Genomic DNA, 17,298 nt, shown 5'->3' with positions numbered 1-17,298 from the left:
TAAAAATAATACCAAAAAATGAAAGCAAAAAAATAAAGCGCGAAATTAATATTTGAGTACATTCGCGGCCCTCGCCGCGGCAATAATAATAATAATAACTCACACAAATAAATATTGAAATGGGAAAAAATCGCTGGCCATATCAATGCTACCGCTGGCCGCCAGAGGGGGTACTGGTGGTATCGGTGGCATTGGTTCTGAGTGCGCCAAAATGAAAAGAGAGCAAGGAAATAAACAAAAGCCAAAATGAAATGAACTGTAATCAATTCCCGAGTTCGAGAAGCGGACGCAAGGCAGCAAGGACGCAACGATGGCGGTGGAACGATAATATCCGAAGCAATTTATGGTAAGGTCCTTCCGCCTTGAACGGTCAAGCCAATTATTAACATTTTCGCTTTGGGAAAAAAACAAGTCAAAAATATATGCTCTGTGTGTGAGTGTGTGTGTGTATAAATAAAATAAAAGTTGACCCGAACCGCAAAGGTAAAAAAGAGAAAATGTTAAACTAACCGAGAGAATATTCGTATATATACTATATACTATATGTATATATGTACAACATTTCCCTTTGACCAGCCTGCTGCTGTTAGCACACTTGTGCTCCTCAATTCTTCTTGCTGCCTTCGCCACACTGTGTTCTTTTTTATTCTTCTCAGCTTTATTTTTTTTTTTTTTTTTTTTTAATTTTTAATGCCTTTTTGGGAAAAGTTTGCCGGAATTTTTTTTCTTATTTTTTGCTTTTTAACGATTCAACTTTTGTTGGCTTTGGCTTGGCGTGGCCGATTTTCTTTTTTAATTTGGCATGGCCAGTGAAATTTATGAAATCTCGCACAGTTGCCGATAACAGTCGAGTGCGCTGGTTTTTGCCCATGCCTGCCGGTGGGTTTGCTTGCCTGGGCAGGGGAATAGGAATGAGTGGGGGCATGGGTATGGTCAAGGGAATGGGTAGGGGAATAGGCAGGGGAATGGGTAGGGGAATAGGCAGGGGAATGGGCAGGGGAATGAGCATGGAGCATCGGAATCAGTATCAAAATCAGAGGGAAATGCCTGACCAAAAATATCTTGCGGTCTTTCTATGTTCTCTTGGCCAGCTCATAGCCTTGCATTTCTATGCACCAAACTGGTAATTAATTTCCAGTGGCAAACACTGGCCGAAAAAGGGGTTCGATTTTCTTTGGGTGATATAATAATCAAATATGTATATGCTGCATATTATTTATAAAAAAATAATATAGAAATGAGCTATGTTTATCAGAATTCATAACAACTGTAGAAATCACAAGAGGAATAACAACTGCAGTGGGAAATATTATACTCTCAGTCACAAAATTATATTTCTAAAATATATAAATCAAAACATAAACATAAACATAAACATAATATAATATTAATTAATATCAAATAATATATCTTATATGGCACTCCTATGATATATTATATTTTACCCCCTTTTTTTCGTCGAGTGTTTGCACACACACTCACAGTGAATATATACCGAGAACGGGGGCTGCTGATGAGGACAAGGGGGTTTCATTGGGGGATGTAACTGAAAATGGAGGCTACACCTCACTCCACACTCTACCCTGGTCCAGTCTCCTGCCTCGCTTTCACCCGGTTATTCCCGGCACATGCAGCAGCGCACTTTATCAATTTTATGTCGACTATAATTGCATTAAATTGAGTTGCTGCGAGCTGCTGCGAGCTGCTGGTCCTGGTCCTGGTCCTGGCCCTCATCCAGGACTCTGGCTCTGGGCTGCACGATGAACGATAGGAACGCTGTGTGCATATATTTACATGGCCATATTAAAAAGTTGCCTGCAAATGAAGTTATTGTTTAAAACAAAAAAAAAAAAACCGGTAGCCGTGATAAGCCGAAGATGTATCCAGTAAGTGGCTGGCATGGCATTAAAGACTGGCTTAAAGAACGCGTTTGCTGGCCAAGAGGCGTGGCCCAGGACTTGGCCAGGAAATGAAATTATCGATTTCGCAGAAACGGAGACCATGCCATGTGAGAGACGGGACAAGTGGTCCGGGGAATGTAGAGACAGGCACATGACACCGCATGAAAATCTGACAACAGACGAGGAAATAAGAAATTGAAAGCCTCTACTTGCTTGAACACCTCCCCCCAGAGAGAGAGAGAGAGAGAGAGACAGGGTCCTGGTCCTGGTTCTGATCCTTAACTGGTTCGTTGCGAAGGCGTGGCACACACACACACACACACACACACATCAAATGACAAACGAGTTGCCGCTTGCATTATTGAATTAAACGCAGCACAAGGATATGTGTGCGCCGTGTATCTTTATCTCACAGTGCACGCATCTTATGTGTATAGTTAATGAGCAAGGCGGATCGGCAATTTATTCGACATTGTATTTTGGCCATGGGCCAGCAAGGGGATTGAAGGCAGAAATAAGGATTTGGGGAAGCAGGGCCTTTTAGAGGGCCTCACCAGGCACTGGGAAAAAATATATATAGCTCTTGAAGGATGTATCTATTCAATTAATTAAAGTTTTCCCTACTACTTTACATGTAATCATTTTTAAATGTCTAGAAAGTAAACCGTAAACCGAGTAAGCATCAGCCAGATAGTATCTGTATCCTTTAAAAGGTCCCTCCCTGTACGCACCTGTTTTTCCCGCAGTGTTAATGACCTCGAGGCCAAACTACTCTAGCAAAAGCATTGCCTTCCAGCTATGCCATCGAATTAGGCCGCTCTGGAGGATGCCTCCTCCTCCTCTTCTCCTTCACTCCTCCTCCTGAGCCTCCAGCAGCAGTTGCTTTGACTAATTTGCGCCTGATAACTGGGCCAGCGGCCGATTGCGGCCCGTATTCAAATGAATTTCAGCTTGGCATCTCCATCCTCGTCCTGGTCATGAAGCGGCGTCATAACGGTCTATTTAATTGTAGCCAAAGCAGGGAGAGAGCGAGGCCTTCGTATTTGTAGCCATCTAATGAAGTTGCCCACAGTGGAGGCGAATATAAAAAAAAAAAGAAAATAGAAAACCCGAAGAGGAAAACCTAAAATAAAATACAAAAAAAAAAGGGAAAAACAAAAACGGAACAGAAACTGAAACAGAAACAGCGAAGGAGACGAACTGGAGATGGAGCCCAGAGTCCACACACCGAGGCCTTGGCCAGGCTGGAAAAGACGACGGGTCTAGGCCAAAAACAGCAGTTGCCTAGGACCCTCATTTATTTTCACTTTAATCAAAGTGTATGGCAACGAGGCAACAACGATGACGGAGCAGCTACGTCCGCAGATGCTCCGATGCTGGATGCTGGATGCTCATCCTGGGGATGGAAATTGTGGCAGGCAGCAGGGAGCAGGGTGAAAGGAGCTTTTGGGGGGTAAAAATAAGGGTGCCAGATGATGGAGGATGCTGAACAAATTTGGCTTGGCATGCCCAAAAGAATTCTAAAGCGTAAAATAACAAAGACTCAACGAGCGTTGGGCAGAAACCAAAGGCGTAGGCGATGGCGATGGCGATGGAAATGGAAATGGTGATGGCGATGGCGATGGCGATGGAGGAGACTAAACGTGGGGGCCCCAAGCAGGAGCAAGAAGAAGGAATAGTAGTTGTGTTTTAATGCCAGGCACCGTGCTACACGTTATCCTTTCATGGCTGGAAACAAAAGCAAAAACCAACAGAGATTGGACCGTTCCCTCTCCCCGTCTTGCTTCTTGCTCCTTTTTGCACGTTCGCTAAATGGGAAAAAGTAAGCTAATTAGTTAATGAAAGATATTTTCCTTTGTTCAAGAGGCCGCCGCAATGTCCTGCAGGACACTGCTGTCACACTGAGCGAAATGTGGCCAGAAATAGAGATATGAAAATTGATTTCAGAGAAGTGAAGAAGGCACCTCTTTTTGTTTAGATTTTCATTGTTTCCACTCGCTTACCTTGGAATTAAATTCAACTTCCCGGAATCGTACTTAAGACAATTAAACTTGAAAACGACCAACTTTCTTGCTAAATACTATGCCAAAACTTGAGGTTTAGGGTTCAAGTACTATAGGAAAATCCTTTACCATCAAGTTTCCTATTGAAACCTGCCGCAGTAAATGGCATTTCTCACGCACTCACTCTCTCTCTGACATCAAATGGTAATTAACTTTTACTTCAAATTAAAATTGCGAAAGGGAAACAGTGAGGTCGGGAAATCGGAATTTCGGGAAATTGTACGGTTCGAAGGTCCCAAGGTTCGGAGTTCCGAAAAACAGTTCGCCGTGTGTAAGAGCCATAGGCATCTGTAATATATGTAAAGTGCAGACCCCGGGCACACATATACACCCCCTCTTGTCCAGGGGAGGAGCTGGTGCCTTTTGTTTGCCAATTTCGCTCCGTTCGCTGCTCATTTTCCAGTTTTCTTTCTTTCTTCCCTTGGCCAGGGCACCGCTGCCATTTTCTTTTGTGTGTGTGTGTGTGTCCCGCCCCCATCTACTGCATAATTCTCTTTCCCTTCTGGTGAAAAATGGTGGAATGAATGGTGGGTGGAGAGAGGGACGAGGGACGAGGGACGAGGGACGAGGGAACCCGTGTCCAGCACTTTGTTGCGCTTTCTGGTCCGTGGTCAGCGGCCCGTGAGCTTGGCGCCCCTTTTGTAATGCAAAATTGTTTTGCTTGAATAAATCATAAGCTTAAAGCGGCCGCAGGCGAGTTTAAAGTCAGTTACCAGTTGCCATTTTCCCCATTTTCCCGACCCTTCGACAGAGATTAAGAGTTTGGAGTATACCTTTTGTATTAAATTTCTTGCCAGAGGTTATAATAAGATACCATTTTGGGCCTATTTAAAGGTAATAAAATGTAAGAAAACTGAGCATTTTTAATTACAAATAATAACTGTGATATAATAACTAAGAATTAAGGTTTAGAACAGAAGAAAAATCATATTTTTCATTGACCAAATTGTTTCTGAAATCCAGGACCAGAATTCGGAACCTCCTGCTCCTATAGCTCCTCATAATCCCATGCCGACTGCCTAATCTCTTCTCTTTCGCCTGCCAAGTAGTGTCCCCATCCGGACTGTGTTATCCTTTTTCTGCTGAGATTGCTGGGCGGCATTGGGTTTTTCCACGGCCATTTCCCAGTTGCCAGTTGCCTGTTTTTTTTTTTTTTTTTTTTTTTTTTTGACTCACTCCTTCTGGTCAATTTAGACGCACTTTACTTTTTCTGCATCAAAAGGGAAAATCATTGGTGGAGAAAGGAATAACAGGACATGACAGCCTCCTGCCTCCCATAAGAAAATTGAGCGTGCAATTTGGCTTTTCTTTTCAATAATTTTCCATTAGACAAGAATACGGGGGGGGAGGCCGCACAATAATAACGGATGGCAGGGGTAGAGGGAAAAATCGAATGCGTTGGCACAAAAAAAGAATAAAAAAAAAGGGGCAACCATTGGCCAGGCCAGGAAAGACTGTGTAAATGATGATAAGAGGATGTGGGGTTGTGCCACGGGTTGGATGACTGGCACACACCATACACACATACACACACACCTCAGGGCGTGTATAAATATAGTCAGGATGCGAACGACGATGTGGCCAAATGCCGGGCGACGCCGAGCGACGACGGCAACGACGACACTTCTGGTTCAGTGAAGCATAAGAAATTCTCGAATGAATCGCTCTGTTGACGCTTGAGTAGACTTGAAGCGATAAGCGGTTTTTGTTCCATATACAAAAATATATATATATATATATACATATATATATATATCTAGTCGCGATTTCCTTTGTCCGCTGGCAGCCACTCCCACGCCTTCCATCTGGTTCAGTCATTCAAACAATAAACTTTAAGCCGGGAATTTCCCCAATTTGCTTAGCCAAATTCAAAATCATTCAGGGGCTACAAAAAAAAAGGGGAGTTTGTGTGCGAACCACATGCTAATAGGGGGAGTTTAATAGGATCCTTTAAACTTACGGAATTTTGGCTATGAAAATATTTATATTCTGATGAAATAAGCATAAGTTTTGTTTATTATTTGGGTTTACCTAGAAGTTTTCTTAGTATTGTTATGATTTTCCACAAAAATTAAATATTTAAAGTACCTGAAACACCTTTCCATCGGGTAATCTCTACCCTAGAGCATCTTAAAATCTGTGTGCTGCCCCTCTTAAATGTTCCACACTCATGAATATTTACACAGAACCTTTAGCCGCCAGCAAAGTACTTACTATGAGCAGCACACAGTGCGTATACGTGTTATGGCCATTGCTCATACGCCGCGTTGTCGTGCGAATCTTTAAACCTTGAGCCTTAAGCCGTACGCCTTGAGCCTTGAACCCCGGACGTCTACCCATCCTAATGGAATTAATCAAATGTCATGGCAATGTCACACAAATGTAAAAAGAAAAAACTAGAGTTTCGCGAGAATTTGCCGTGTTCATTGGCACTCTGTGTGTGTGTGTGAAATGTTTAAAGTTTCGGACAGCAGAGGAGCTGAAGCTGCCGCATAACTAGTTAACAAGCAATTGCCGCAGGCGGCGAGAGTAGGATACATGGAGCAGGATGTGAAACGTGGGACCATCGCACATCAAATTGTTTATCTTGGGCAAGGCGCGCAGCATCTGTTTCATCCCGCAGGCGATGCACACATAGACACATAGAGACACACACACATATGGACACTGGCAGGATCCGTTTTTGGTGTCGTGATTCCTTTTGCCCTCGGGGGGATGGGTAGGGGGAGGTGGTGGCCAGCATGTGTCCCGTGTTCGTGTTCGTGTCCTGGTGGAGCTAAATCTGAAACCAATTTGCTTAGCGCACTCCCCCAACGATTGCCACTCAATCTGAATTACGGCCAGGGGTCAAAAGATATGTGAGAGAGTAGATGCTAGGAGAGAGATATCGCGAGGACCTGCGTGACACGTCCTGCCATATTTATTTATTTATTTTGTAACAGAGTGTGTGTACAGGCTGCATATTTCGCTTTTAATAAATATTAATATTTGGTCACGAAAAGATCGATAACTATGGGAGTTATGGGAGATGGAATAAGCAGTCCTTTTCTCTTTTTATCCTTTATGTCACAACTCTCTCAAAGACTCGAAACTTTAAATGAGTGCCGCAGTGCAGAAACTATGTATAATTGTAGCTGGGAGCAGGGACATCCTCATTCTCACTCGTATTCCCCGGCATATGTGTGTGTATTGGCTTAACCTTGGCACCTCCCTTGACAAACTCCTGCTCCGCCCAGTGTAAAAATGCCGCTGACAAACTTTTTCGCCTCCCTGTTTGCCAACCCCTGATCCTTGATCCCTGGCCCTAGACCCTACCCCTACTACTCCCACCCCTTGGGCCGCACGCGACTCTCAACGATGGCGTTGAAAATAATTACACTTGCTGATTTATTGAGTGTCGTGTGGTGCGGGGTGCGGGGTGCGATGCGGGGCTGGAATGAGGCAGGTGCCAGAGGAAGTGCCCTGCCACTGGCCGGATGTTGTTAATGAGGCACGACATTGGCTGGGAATGCTAGGATTGGATTGCATTGGCCACGTCATATTATAAGCGGCGCCCCACCCCCTCAAGGTTGAGTGGGTTCAAGTGATTAGACCCCACTCCCCTAACCTGACTGCCTGCCGGGCAATGAGTAATTGTGTTGGGCAAACCATAGAGCAATCGATGCGACATTCAGGCCCAATCTAGAGAAAGCTCTAAGATCTTGGGGGAAGTCCGATGAAATTAAACCCAATTATTCAGTTTTGAAAAGGAGAAATTAACCCGGTTAACCTCCTGGAGCTTGGAACCACATACCATTCGTTTTCCTTACCCACACTCTCTTTGCGGTGAGCCCAATGTGTGTTCGCAATGATTAGGATGTAATAGAACAGACCATCCCATAGAGTCAACATCCAACTCCAGACTCTGTGCTTTATGGTCGCGTGTGGCTGGCGCATATCCAAAGGCATTGCTCAGGCGAAAGTGAAATTAATTACTCGGACTTGGACAGACTTTGACTGCAAGTAAGGACTCAGTTTCGGCTCGTAATTAATGGAAAATTGCCCCTGGACTAGGCTCACGTACTCACTGCGGCACTGCGCCATTTCGATGACCTCGTCCCCAGGTCCTGGGGATGCTGGTAGTGTGCCAAAAAAATGTTGATTAGTGGCAAAAAGCCAGACTACTGCAGGATCTCTCGCGGAGATCGGACTCCGGAGCTGGAGCTGGAGCCGGAGCTCCCTTCCGTCGATCCGATTACTTTCGACCCTCAGCTACTTTCCTCTCATTAGGCTACAACGAGCCATCTTTTAATTATGGGCCAGCGACTCGGGCGGCTTTAATCAGCTTCAATTGGCAAATACAAAAGCGGAAATTGCAAAATGTGTAAGAGCCCCAGCAAGGCAAAAGGATTGAGCAGAGAAAGGAGAAGGGGAGAAGAGCGAGGAGCAAAAGGAGGTAAGGGAGAAAGGACTCCGTGAGGGTCAGAGATTGGGGGGAGGGGGCGTGGCGAAAGTGGAACACAAAAACCTTTTGCTAATTTAATTAAATTACACAATTTTCGCTGTCGCTTTTTGTAGAATAATTGGCAATAAATTGATTAAAGAGTTAATTAAACATGCGGCAATGCCAGCCAGCCAGTCCAGCCCATGGGGGTGGGAATCGATAGATAATTGCATTGGCACAAAGTGTCTCAACCTCGTCCCTCCCCCTCGGGGTGTGGGTGTGTCGGGGTGTCTGTGAGTGTGTAAACGGATTTAAAACGCAATCGCTTTCACTATCGCCTCTGAGGCTGACCTGCACCAAGCTGTGACCTCGATGAGGTTCAATTATCAGTAATTTCGATCAATTTCTCTTGAATTCTAGCAATTAAAATGAAGTTTAATGTTGAAAAATATTGAATTTAATTCATTCTGTATATTAATTATTTAATGTAAAATGTAAATGCTTTAATTGATTCAGTTTTCATTAACTATAATGAAGCAAAGAAGAAAGCGTTTGATATTTACTATTTGATATGATTTAATAACCAATTATTTAAAAGTTTATCATCCTCTTAATTTACATGTTTACGAAACTACATATACCCTTTGGTTAAGTATTCAAATTTTAGTTAGAAGCTTGTATTTATATGAAGGAGTCATTTCCGACCCTATAAATCATATATATTCTAGATCAGCATCAACAGCAGAATCGATCTAGCTGTTTGGAAAAAAATTTTTTTTTTCCTTTTTCGAAAATTTTATAAGGGGTTTCATCGTTAAAATTTAACAAAATATTTGATAAAAATTTAAATTGTTTTAAATTTTAAATTGAGTATGCAGATTTTAATCTAATAAAAACTAACATTGAACAGCTTTCCGATGTCAATTTAAAGCATTTTTGGCTGAGTTATGATATTTTAAACTTTGATTTGTCTAAAGAAAATGTCATATAAAAAAACAATAAATGTATAGAATTAAAATTTACTTTAAGCTTAGTTATGATTGATTTCTGATTTAATTCTATAATTAATTTGCAAACACAAAATAGAGAGAATAAGAAAGTATAGGTAAAGTTATGCATAAAAGCAGGCAACATTTATGACAAAATTTAAGGCAACATTTCTGTAGAGCATACTTTGCGGCGCACCTTCAAAGGAGCTCTCCTTTTGCCTACACATCTTGAACCTTTTAACCCTTTTTTGACCATTTCTAATCCCCTCTTCCCCCCCCCCCCCCATTATCTTCTTAATTACAGCCAAAGGAAACATGCCGCTGGCGTTGAAGGCGCTGCAGCTTGCGTCCGGTGCCACGCCACCGCCCCATTAAAGGCTGAGCCCTTATCCACAATTGGCAAGGGCGGGGCCAAGGCACTGGCACCGGTACACCGGCAACGGCACCGGCAGCATGGTCACAATGTCGGCAGCAACCACATCCACATCCACATCCACCTCCACATCGACGGCAGCCACATCCGCCGGAGCCCCGTGGAGGATGCACCACCTGCTGCTGAACGCAAGCACGGAGGCAGGGCAGGTGGGCGGGGAGCCGGCGACGGGCGTTGGGAGCCCCACGACGTCACCCGGCTACCTGCCGCTGTACGAGGATGTTGAGGCGGAGGCGGAAGATGCTGGCTATGCGCTGATCGATGACATTAGCGAGTGGCTGCTGAGCTCGGCGGGCGTGGGAGTGGGCACTGATGATACGGATACGGATGTAGGATCAGAGAACGGTACGGCCGCGGCCAATGATACCCTAGGCTGGCTGGGTCTTGACCTGAGCGAGGTGCTCAATAGCACGTTACCCAACAGCAGTCGAGGTAATGTTAGCTTTGTGCCCGCGGAGGCGGAAACGGAAGCGGCAACAACGGAGCTGGAGTTGGACACGGAAACGGAGGCGGAACCCAGAGGACGATATGCGCTGCGTAGCTTTGTGGAGCAGCAGCTGGAGAGCGGAATGGGAGGCGCGGCTGCTGGCGGCGGCGGTGGTGGTGGTGGCGATGCTGGCATCGCTTTAATAGACAGCGGCGAGGAGGCGGCGCTGGACAATGTGGCGGACGCGGAGACGGACTATGGCCTGCTTGGTGGCTTCGGGGATGCGGAATTGCTCCAGCGAACGGCAACGGCGGCGCGGGAAACGCTGCACAATCGAACCAGCTACGATGGCGGCGGAACGGGAGGAGGCTTGGGACTGGGAGGAGGAGCGGGTGCAGCAGCAGGAGCAGGAGCAGGAACAGGTGCGGGTGCTGGTGCTGGTGGTGGCGGTACTGGAGGGAGCACCTTTATGCTGCTGCTAGAGAACTTTAACGATTATTTTCCTAACTACAATGGTAGCACGGTTTCGGGAACAACCACTGCCGCCTCGGGCATGGTGGCCACCGCCTCCTCCTCGGCCTCCTCCTCCTCCGGCAGTGTTGGTGTCGGTGGCCTATTGATCGAGCAGAATCTAACCGGTCTGTACTTCGATGGCTATCGGATTAATTGCACCAATGAGACGCTCAATCTGACCGATTCCTGCGCAGATATGCGAGTGGGTAAGTATTCAGCCTACTCCCTTACAAATCCCATTGAATATTCATCTTTTGTAACTCTTTTCAGTGGACCACAATTACTGGGCGCTCATCCTGATTCTTTTTCCCATCCTCACCCTCTTTGGCAACATCCTGGTCATCCTGTCCGTATGCCGTGAGCGTTCACTGCAAACGGTCACGAATTATTTTATAGTCTCGTTGGCCATTGCCGATCTTCTGGTCGCCGTGGTCGTGATGCCATTTGCTGTATATTTTCTGGTAAGTGCCCTCAAACTATATATATATATATGTATATATCCGAAATCAAAATGGCCAAATGCAAAATTGCCAGCCATTTGCGTTTAATTTTATCAAGTGTTGGGTCATACAATAAATAAACACGCTCATAAATAACAAAACAGGGTAGAGGTTGGGTGGCCCAAAGTCTCGCCCAAAATGTGGCTACGGATGGCAATTCTGAGGGCGGCGGATGGGGTCAAGGCCAGAAGGGGGGCGTGGCTTTTTACTAAATTGCGGCCATTGAAGCAATAACATTCAATTTTTGGCGCTGCCAGCATATAAATCAATGTGTGTGTGGTGGCGATGCTCCTGTGAAACCGACATCGACTTGAGAACTGAGCACTGAAAGAAAGTACGAGTTACGCACAAATTTCGTAAAGAAATCTACCACAAAAAAAAAAAAAAAAAATGCTTTAATCATGACAAAAGCAAAGATAATTGATTGGCAAGTAAATGATTTAAAACCTGATAATGGAATTGAGTGTGTTTTACCCTACTCATTCGATGTCTAAACATTAAAAATTAAACACAGGGCCACTTGGTTATTTTTGGAAAGTGTGGAAGTTACAAGGAGACAGAAAACACACTCCCCTTGGACTTGGACTTGGACTTGGTGCCTTTGACTTAAGCCGACGTAGCCTGTCATTCCCTATGATTGATTGTTCGATTGACTGACTCGCTGGCTGGCTGACTGACTGACGACGGAGTGACTGACTGACAGACTGGCTGCCTCCCCCTGGGAGTTGACTTCTGACTGGCTGGACTCTACTCTCACTGACTGACTGGCAGATTGATGGAAGAGCCTCATCCCAGCTTTGTCCACTTTGGTGTCTCATCAGCAGGCGGATTGTGGTCCTTTCTCTCTCTCTCTCTCTCTCTCTGGGTTTTCCTATGCAAAATGCTGAATCGTTCTTAAAAAAACCATCATGTGAATGCCACTTGTTTTGGCCCCACTCTCTTGTCAGAGCTGCCACAATTAATTGCATGTTTATTTTATGCAACGAATAAACAAAAAATTACATTTGCAATTGCAACTGTCGGGCTTTAATAAAACCCTAGGAAAAGTCTGTCATTTAACAATAATAATAAATGTGCAAGTTGTCACAAGAAAACTCGGCCCTGTCGGCATAATTGAATGTTTGTTTAACACATATTTATTTGCCCTTGCCAAGAAATATTTATATTAAACTGAACATGCATGGAAATGAAATAATAAATAAATATAAAAAATATATAGAGACTTGGGCTCGTCCGGGAGTTGAACCCGGGACCTCTCGCACCCGAAGCGAGAATCATACCCCTAGACCAACGAGCCGCCTTAAGAATGGGTTGTCCAGTAGGCGTTAAAAGGAAATAGAGTGAGATGGACATAGACTAGGATTCAATGGATATATATATATATTATATATTTAATCAACTCATTTTCCTACTTTTTTGTTGCTTGTTTGGTCTAGGCCAAAACACAAATCGAAGCGGTTTAAGTGTCGTTTTGCGTATTACCACCAAATTAATTGCTGACTGACTGGCTGGCCTCCTGCTGTGTGGCCTTTCTTGTTGACTCTCTCACACACACATACATGAGGCAAATTAACCTGTCATTAAATGCATCAGTGTGAGTGTCAGGTGTTAATTACTCACAGGCAAAGTGCACCTGCTGTCAGCTGAAAGGTGTCTATTACGTAATAATAAAGCAACTTTGATTTTGAGCCAGGTGCGACCGCGTCATTGATTTGCGTTGCTCTCTTTCAGTCTGGCGGAGATCTCATTAGCTATCTCACTCTAATTCGCGATGAAAAGCTTTTTGTGCATATAAAAACAAGTTTTTTACAAGGGTTTTATTGCTAAAAAAGAAAGATAAGTCTTTTATAAGCAACAGAAACCATTTTGGTCGAGAAAATTTTAAGAAATAAATCAACAAAACACCTTCCAAGATCTATCTTTCGAATTCCTTTACAAATATATATTTTAAACTGTATTTCTTACCCTGCCAAAACTCTGATCTATATAGATCTTATATATTAGATCTATCTATCCAAGATCTATCTTTTGAATTCCTTTACAAATATATATTTTAAACTGTATTTCTTACCCTGCCAAAACTTGGATCTATACAGATCTTATATATTAGATCTATCTATCCAAGATCTATCTTTTTAATTCCTTTACAAATATATATTTTAAACTGTATTTCTTACCCTGCAAAACTTTGATCTATACAGATCTTATATATTAGATCTATCTATCCAAGATTTATCTATTTAATTCCTTTACAAATATATATTTTAAACTGTATTTCTTACCCTGCCAAAACTTTGATCTATACAGATCTTATATATTAGATCTATCTATCCAAGATCTATCTATTTAATTCCTTTACAAATATATATTTTAAACTGCATTTCTTACCCTGCCAAAACTTGGATCTATACAGATCTTATATATTAGATCTATCTATCCAAGATCTATCTTTTGAATTCCTTTACAAATATATATTTTAAACTGTATTTCTTACCCTGCCAAAACTTGGATCTATACAGATCTTATATATTAGATCTATCTATCCAAGATCTATCTTTTGAATTCCTTTACAAATATATGTTTTGAACTGTATTTCTTACCCTGCCAAAACTTTGATCTATACACATCTTATATATTAGATCTATCTATCCAAGATCTATCTTTTTAATTCCTTCACAAATATATATTTTAAACTGTATTTCTTACCCTGCCAAAACTTTGATCTACACAGATCTTATATATAAGATCTATCTATTCAAGATCTATCTATTTAATTCCTTTACAAATATAGATTTTAAACTGTATTTCTTACCCTGCCATAACTTTGATCTATACAGATCTTATATATTAGATCTATGTATCCAAGATCTATCTTTTGAATTCCTTTACAAATATATATTTTAAACTGTATTTCTTACCCTGCCAAAACTTGGATCTATACAGATCTTATATATTAGATCTATCTATCCAAGATCTATCTTTTGAATTCCTTTACAAATATATGTTTTGAACTGTATTTCTTACCCTGCCAAAACTTTGATCTATACACATCTTATATATTAGATCTATCTATCCAAGATCTATCTTTTTAATTCCTTCACAAATATATATTTTAAACTGTATTTCTTACCCTGCCAAAACTTTGATCTACACAGATCTTATATATAAGATCTATCTATTCAAGATCTATCTATTTAATTCCTTTACAAATATAGATTTTAAACTGTATTTCTTACCCTGCCATAACTTTGATCTATACAGATCTTATATATTAGATCTATGTATCCAAGATCTATCTTTTGAATTCCTTTACAAATATATATTTTAAACTGTATTTCTTACCCTGCCAAAACTTGGATCTATACAGATCTTATATATTATCAAGGCTTTCTTTATAGTCTCAACTGAAAGATACCTCTTTTCCTGCTCTTGATAGTTTAGCCTTAACTATTATGACTGCCTCTAGTAACCACTAATTCCTGATCGCGGTCAAGTAAGAAGCCATTGGACAATGAGTATCTCCCTCCCCACACACGTTCATACACATTATGCGACTCAAGTTCATGGGAATTTTCAAGGGACATACCGCACACACTCCCACACACTTGCGAACAAACACACAAATGAAAATTGATTTAGTTAAGAGGATTTGCGTCAACAACAGCACAATAAGTGGGCATGGTCCAGTCCCGAGGTTCCAGAAAATGCGAGGTTTCGAGGATGCTGGGAAGAGAGAGAGAGAGTGTGGGATTCAGCGGTGAAGGTGAGGAAGATTGGTAGGCGGTGCCCACCTCGCTCTTTGTGTGTGTGCTCTGGCATTTGTGCCGGATAGCACTTAACTCATAAAAATGTGCGCAGCAAAGGTTGTGAGGTATGAATCCCTCTCTCCCCCCCCCCCCCTCGAGGAGCGAAGCAACAAGAGAGAGAGAGCCCCGAGGGCGTAACGAACGAGATGCCAACAATGGAGAATTATTGCTTATGACACAAGCTAACAGACAAACAAGGGTGACCAGGGGGACCAGGGGGACCAGGGGGAGCAGGGGGGGAGGAAGAATGCTGTCAGCAATGGGCGTGGCACTGCACACACACTCACTTCCGCGACTACACGTTACTCATACGCCGTGTGGCACATCATGTCATGGAGGCCGCTGCCCTTCACTGATGCTGCTGCTGCTGCTGATGCTGATGTTGTTTGGGAACATGGCTCGTTTTAACTCGCGGCTAAAATAAATACACAAACATGTTAGCTAGGTTCCACCCTCTCAGCCTTGCCCAATGGGTGTGGGTGTGGGTGTCAATGGGTGTCAATGGGTGTCGCTGGGTGTGTGCGTTGTGTGTGAGCCTGTGCGTGTGTGTAGGCCAGTGCTTTTCTATTTTAAGTGGTTGTATATGTCAGTTGAAAGCTTTTGTTGACATTCAAGTGGTCATTGAAAGTGTAAAAGCGTGCACACTGGACTGAATGGACGGGCGAACGAGGGAGAGGAGTCTCTGGGTTGCAGGACGTTAGCCGAGACTTGCCGAAAGGAGTTGTGCACTGTGAACAAAAGTATTGGCAACATTTTGAAAGAAATGTAATAGAAACAGAAATAATATAATATAATAAACAGAAATAATATAATATAATAATAATATAAAGATAAAGATAACAAAACAAGGGAAAGAATATTGAATACATTTCAAATAAACATTTTAAGATAATAGTAATTCCCTTTAAAAAAAAGTAGTGTTAATATGATTTTTATACCCTTGCAGGGTATTATAATTTCAACGCAGTGAAGGAGGCACCTCCGACTATATAAAGTATATATATTCTTGATCAGGATCAAAAGCCGAGTCGATCTAGCCATGTCCGTCTGTCCGTCTGTCCGTCTGTCCGTCTGTCCTTCTGTCCGTCTGTCCGTTTCTACGCAAACTAGTCTCTCAGTTTTGAAGCTATCTGAATGAAACCTTGTAGTTAGCTTTCTATATACTCTCACTCGTATATATGTCGGAACGGGCCGGATCGGACGACTATATCATATAGCTGCCATAGGAATGATCGGAAAATTTTTACAAAAAAATGTTTAACTTTTTCAGTTTTTAATAGAATTGGATCAAATTTGAGATATAGCCATTATACTATACTCTACAATTTTGCATAAAATTTTATGAAAATCGGACTACTATATCATATAGCTCCCATAGGAACGATCGAGAAATTAATACAATTAAATTTATAACCTTTTCAGTTTTCAACTGATTTTCATCAAATTTTAGGTATAGGCATTTTATATTAGTCTTAAATTTTGTGGTAAATTTCATGAAAATCGGACGACTATATCATATAGGTGCCATACAAACGATCGTTTGATGTAGAGGAAAAATGCAAGTCTTTGAATGTAAAACTGCAAATATAATATGTATAGGTGAATACAATGAAAGCAGGTATTACTTCACTGTTTTTTAACACAAATATATATCATTTGTATTGTATGGTTTTTTATTGATAGAAGTTCTATCTGCAAGGGTATATAAACTGCGGCGTGCCGAAGTTAGTTTCCTTTCTTGTTACCTTGTAATTTACTAAAATTCCTTAATTTTCCTAGTGACATTAGAGTATTTTAATGGCTAAAAACATTCTCTCTATATATAAAATGTATTATTAAAACACAATTTTTTCATTCTTTTGGATACACTTTTCAATGTATCACAAGTTCTTTAATATTTAATGTTTATACTTAATTTATACTGGTATTTTTATGGCTAGAAACTTTGTCTCTCTCTCTATATACTTTATAGTATTTTTTCTCTCTGTGCATAATCCTTGTAAGCCAGAGTAGCCTTCGCCTGCGTGCTTGCTTCATGTCCAGAGCCCTAATCTTATCAGAATTGTGTTTGTTCTCCGTCTGGGAATGGAAGAATCTCTCTTCTCTCCCTTTCTCTCTCTCTCTCTATCTCTCTCTCCCTCTCTATTTCTCCACCACCATTTCCGTTTCCGTTTCCCCAACTTCTGCCAGCTTTCTCTCTGTTGTGCGTTCTTTTCTTTTGTGCCACTGTTAATTGCTTTTGT

At 42.1% G+C, this 17,298-nt stretch overlaps 1 protein-coding gene and 1 non-coding gene across 5 annotated transcripts in view; one reads left to right on the top strand and one right to left on the bottom strand.

Annotated features, from left to right (window-relative positions):
- Nucleotides 1–17,298, top strand: part of Dop2R (dopamine D2-like receptor) — a 34,464-nt gene that overhangs the window by 2,826 nt on the left and 14,340 nt on the right. For all 4 annotated transcript variants that reach the window (XM_086829564.1, XM_086829561.1, XM_086829563.1 and 1 more), the window contains exons 2-3: nt 9,681–10,955; nt 11,020–11,210. In XM_086829564.1, the coding sequence (XP_086685690.1) occupies nt 9,830–10,955; nt 11,020–11,210 (1,317 nt within the window). In that variant the 5' untranslated portion in view covers nt 9,681–9,829. The remainder of the gene's footprint in view (nt 1–9,680; nt 10,956–11,019; nt 11,211–17,298) is intronic.
- On the bottom strand, nt 12,475–12,546 carry TRNAP-CGG (transfer RNA proline (anticodon CGG)). Its single transcript has one exon. It is a non-coding gene; the product is annotated as a tRNA-Pro (tRNA).

This window comes from Drosophila serrata, unplaced genomic scaffold (assembly GCF_035046125.1).
Source record: "Drosophila serrata isolate PLE 108 unplaced genomic scaffold, ASM3504612v1 contig_23, whole genome shotgun sequence".
NCBI lineage: Eukaryota > Metazoa > Arthropoda > Insecta > Diptera > Drosophilidae > Drosophila > Drosophila serrata.
The sequence above is the reverse complement of the archived record's forward strand: the minus strand, read 5'-3'. Positions and strand labels throughout refer to the sequence as shown.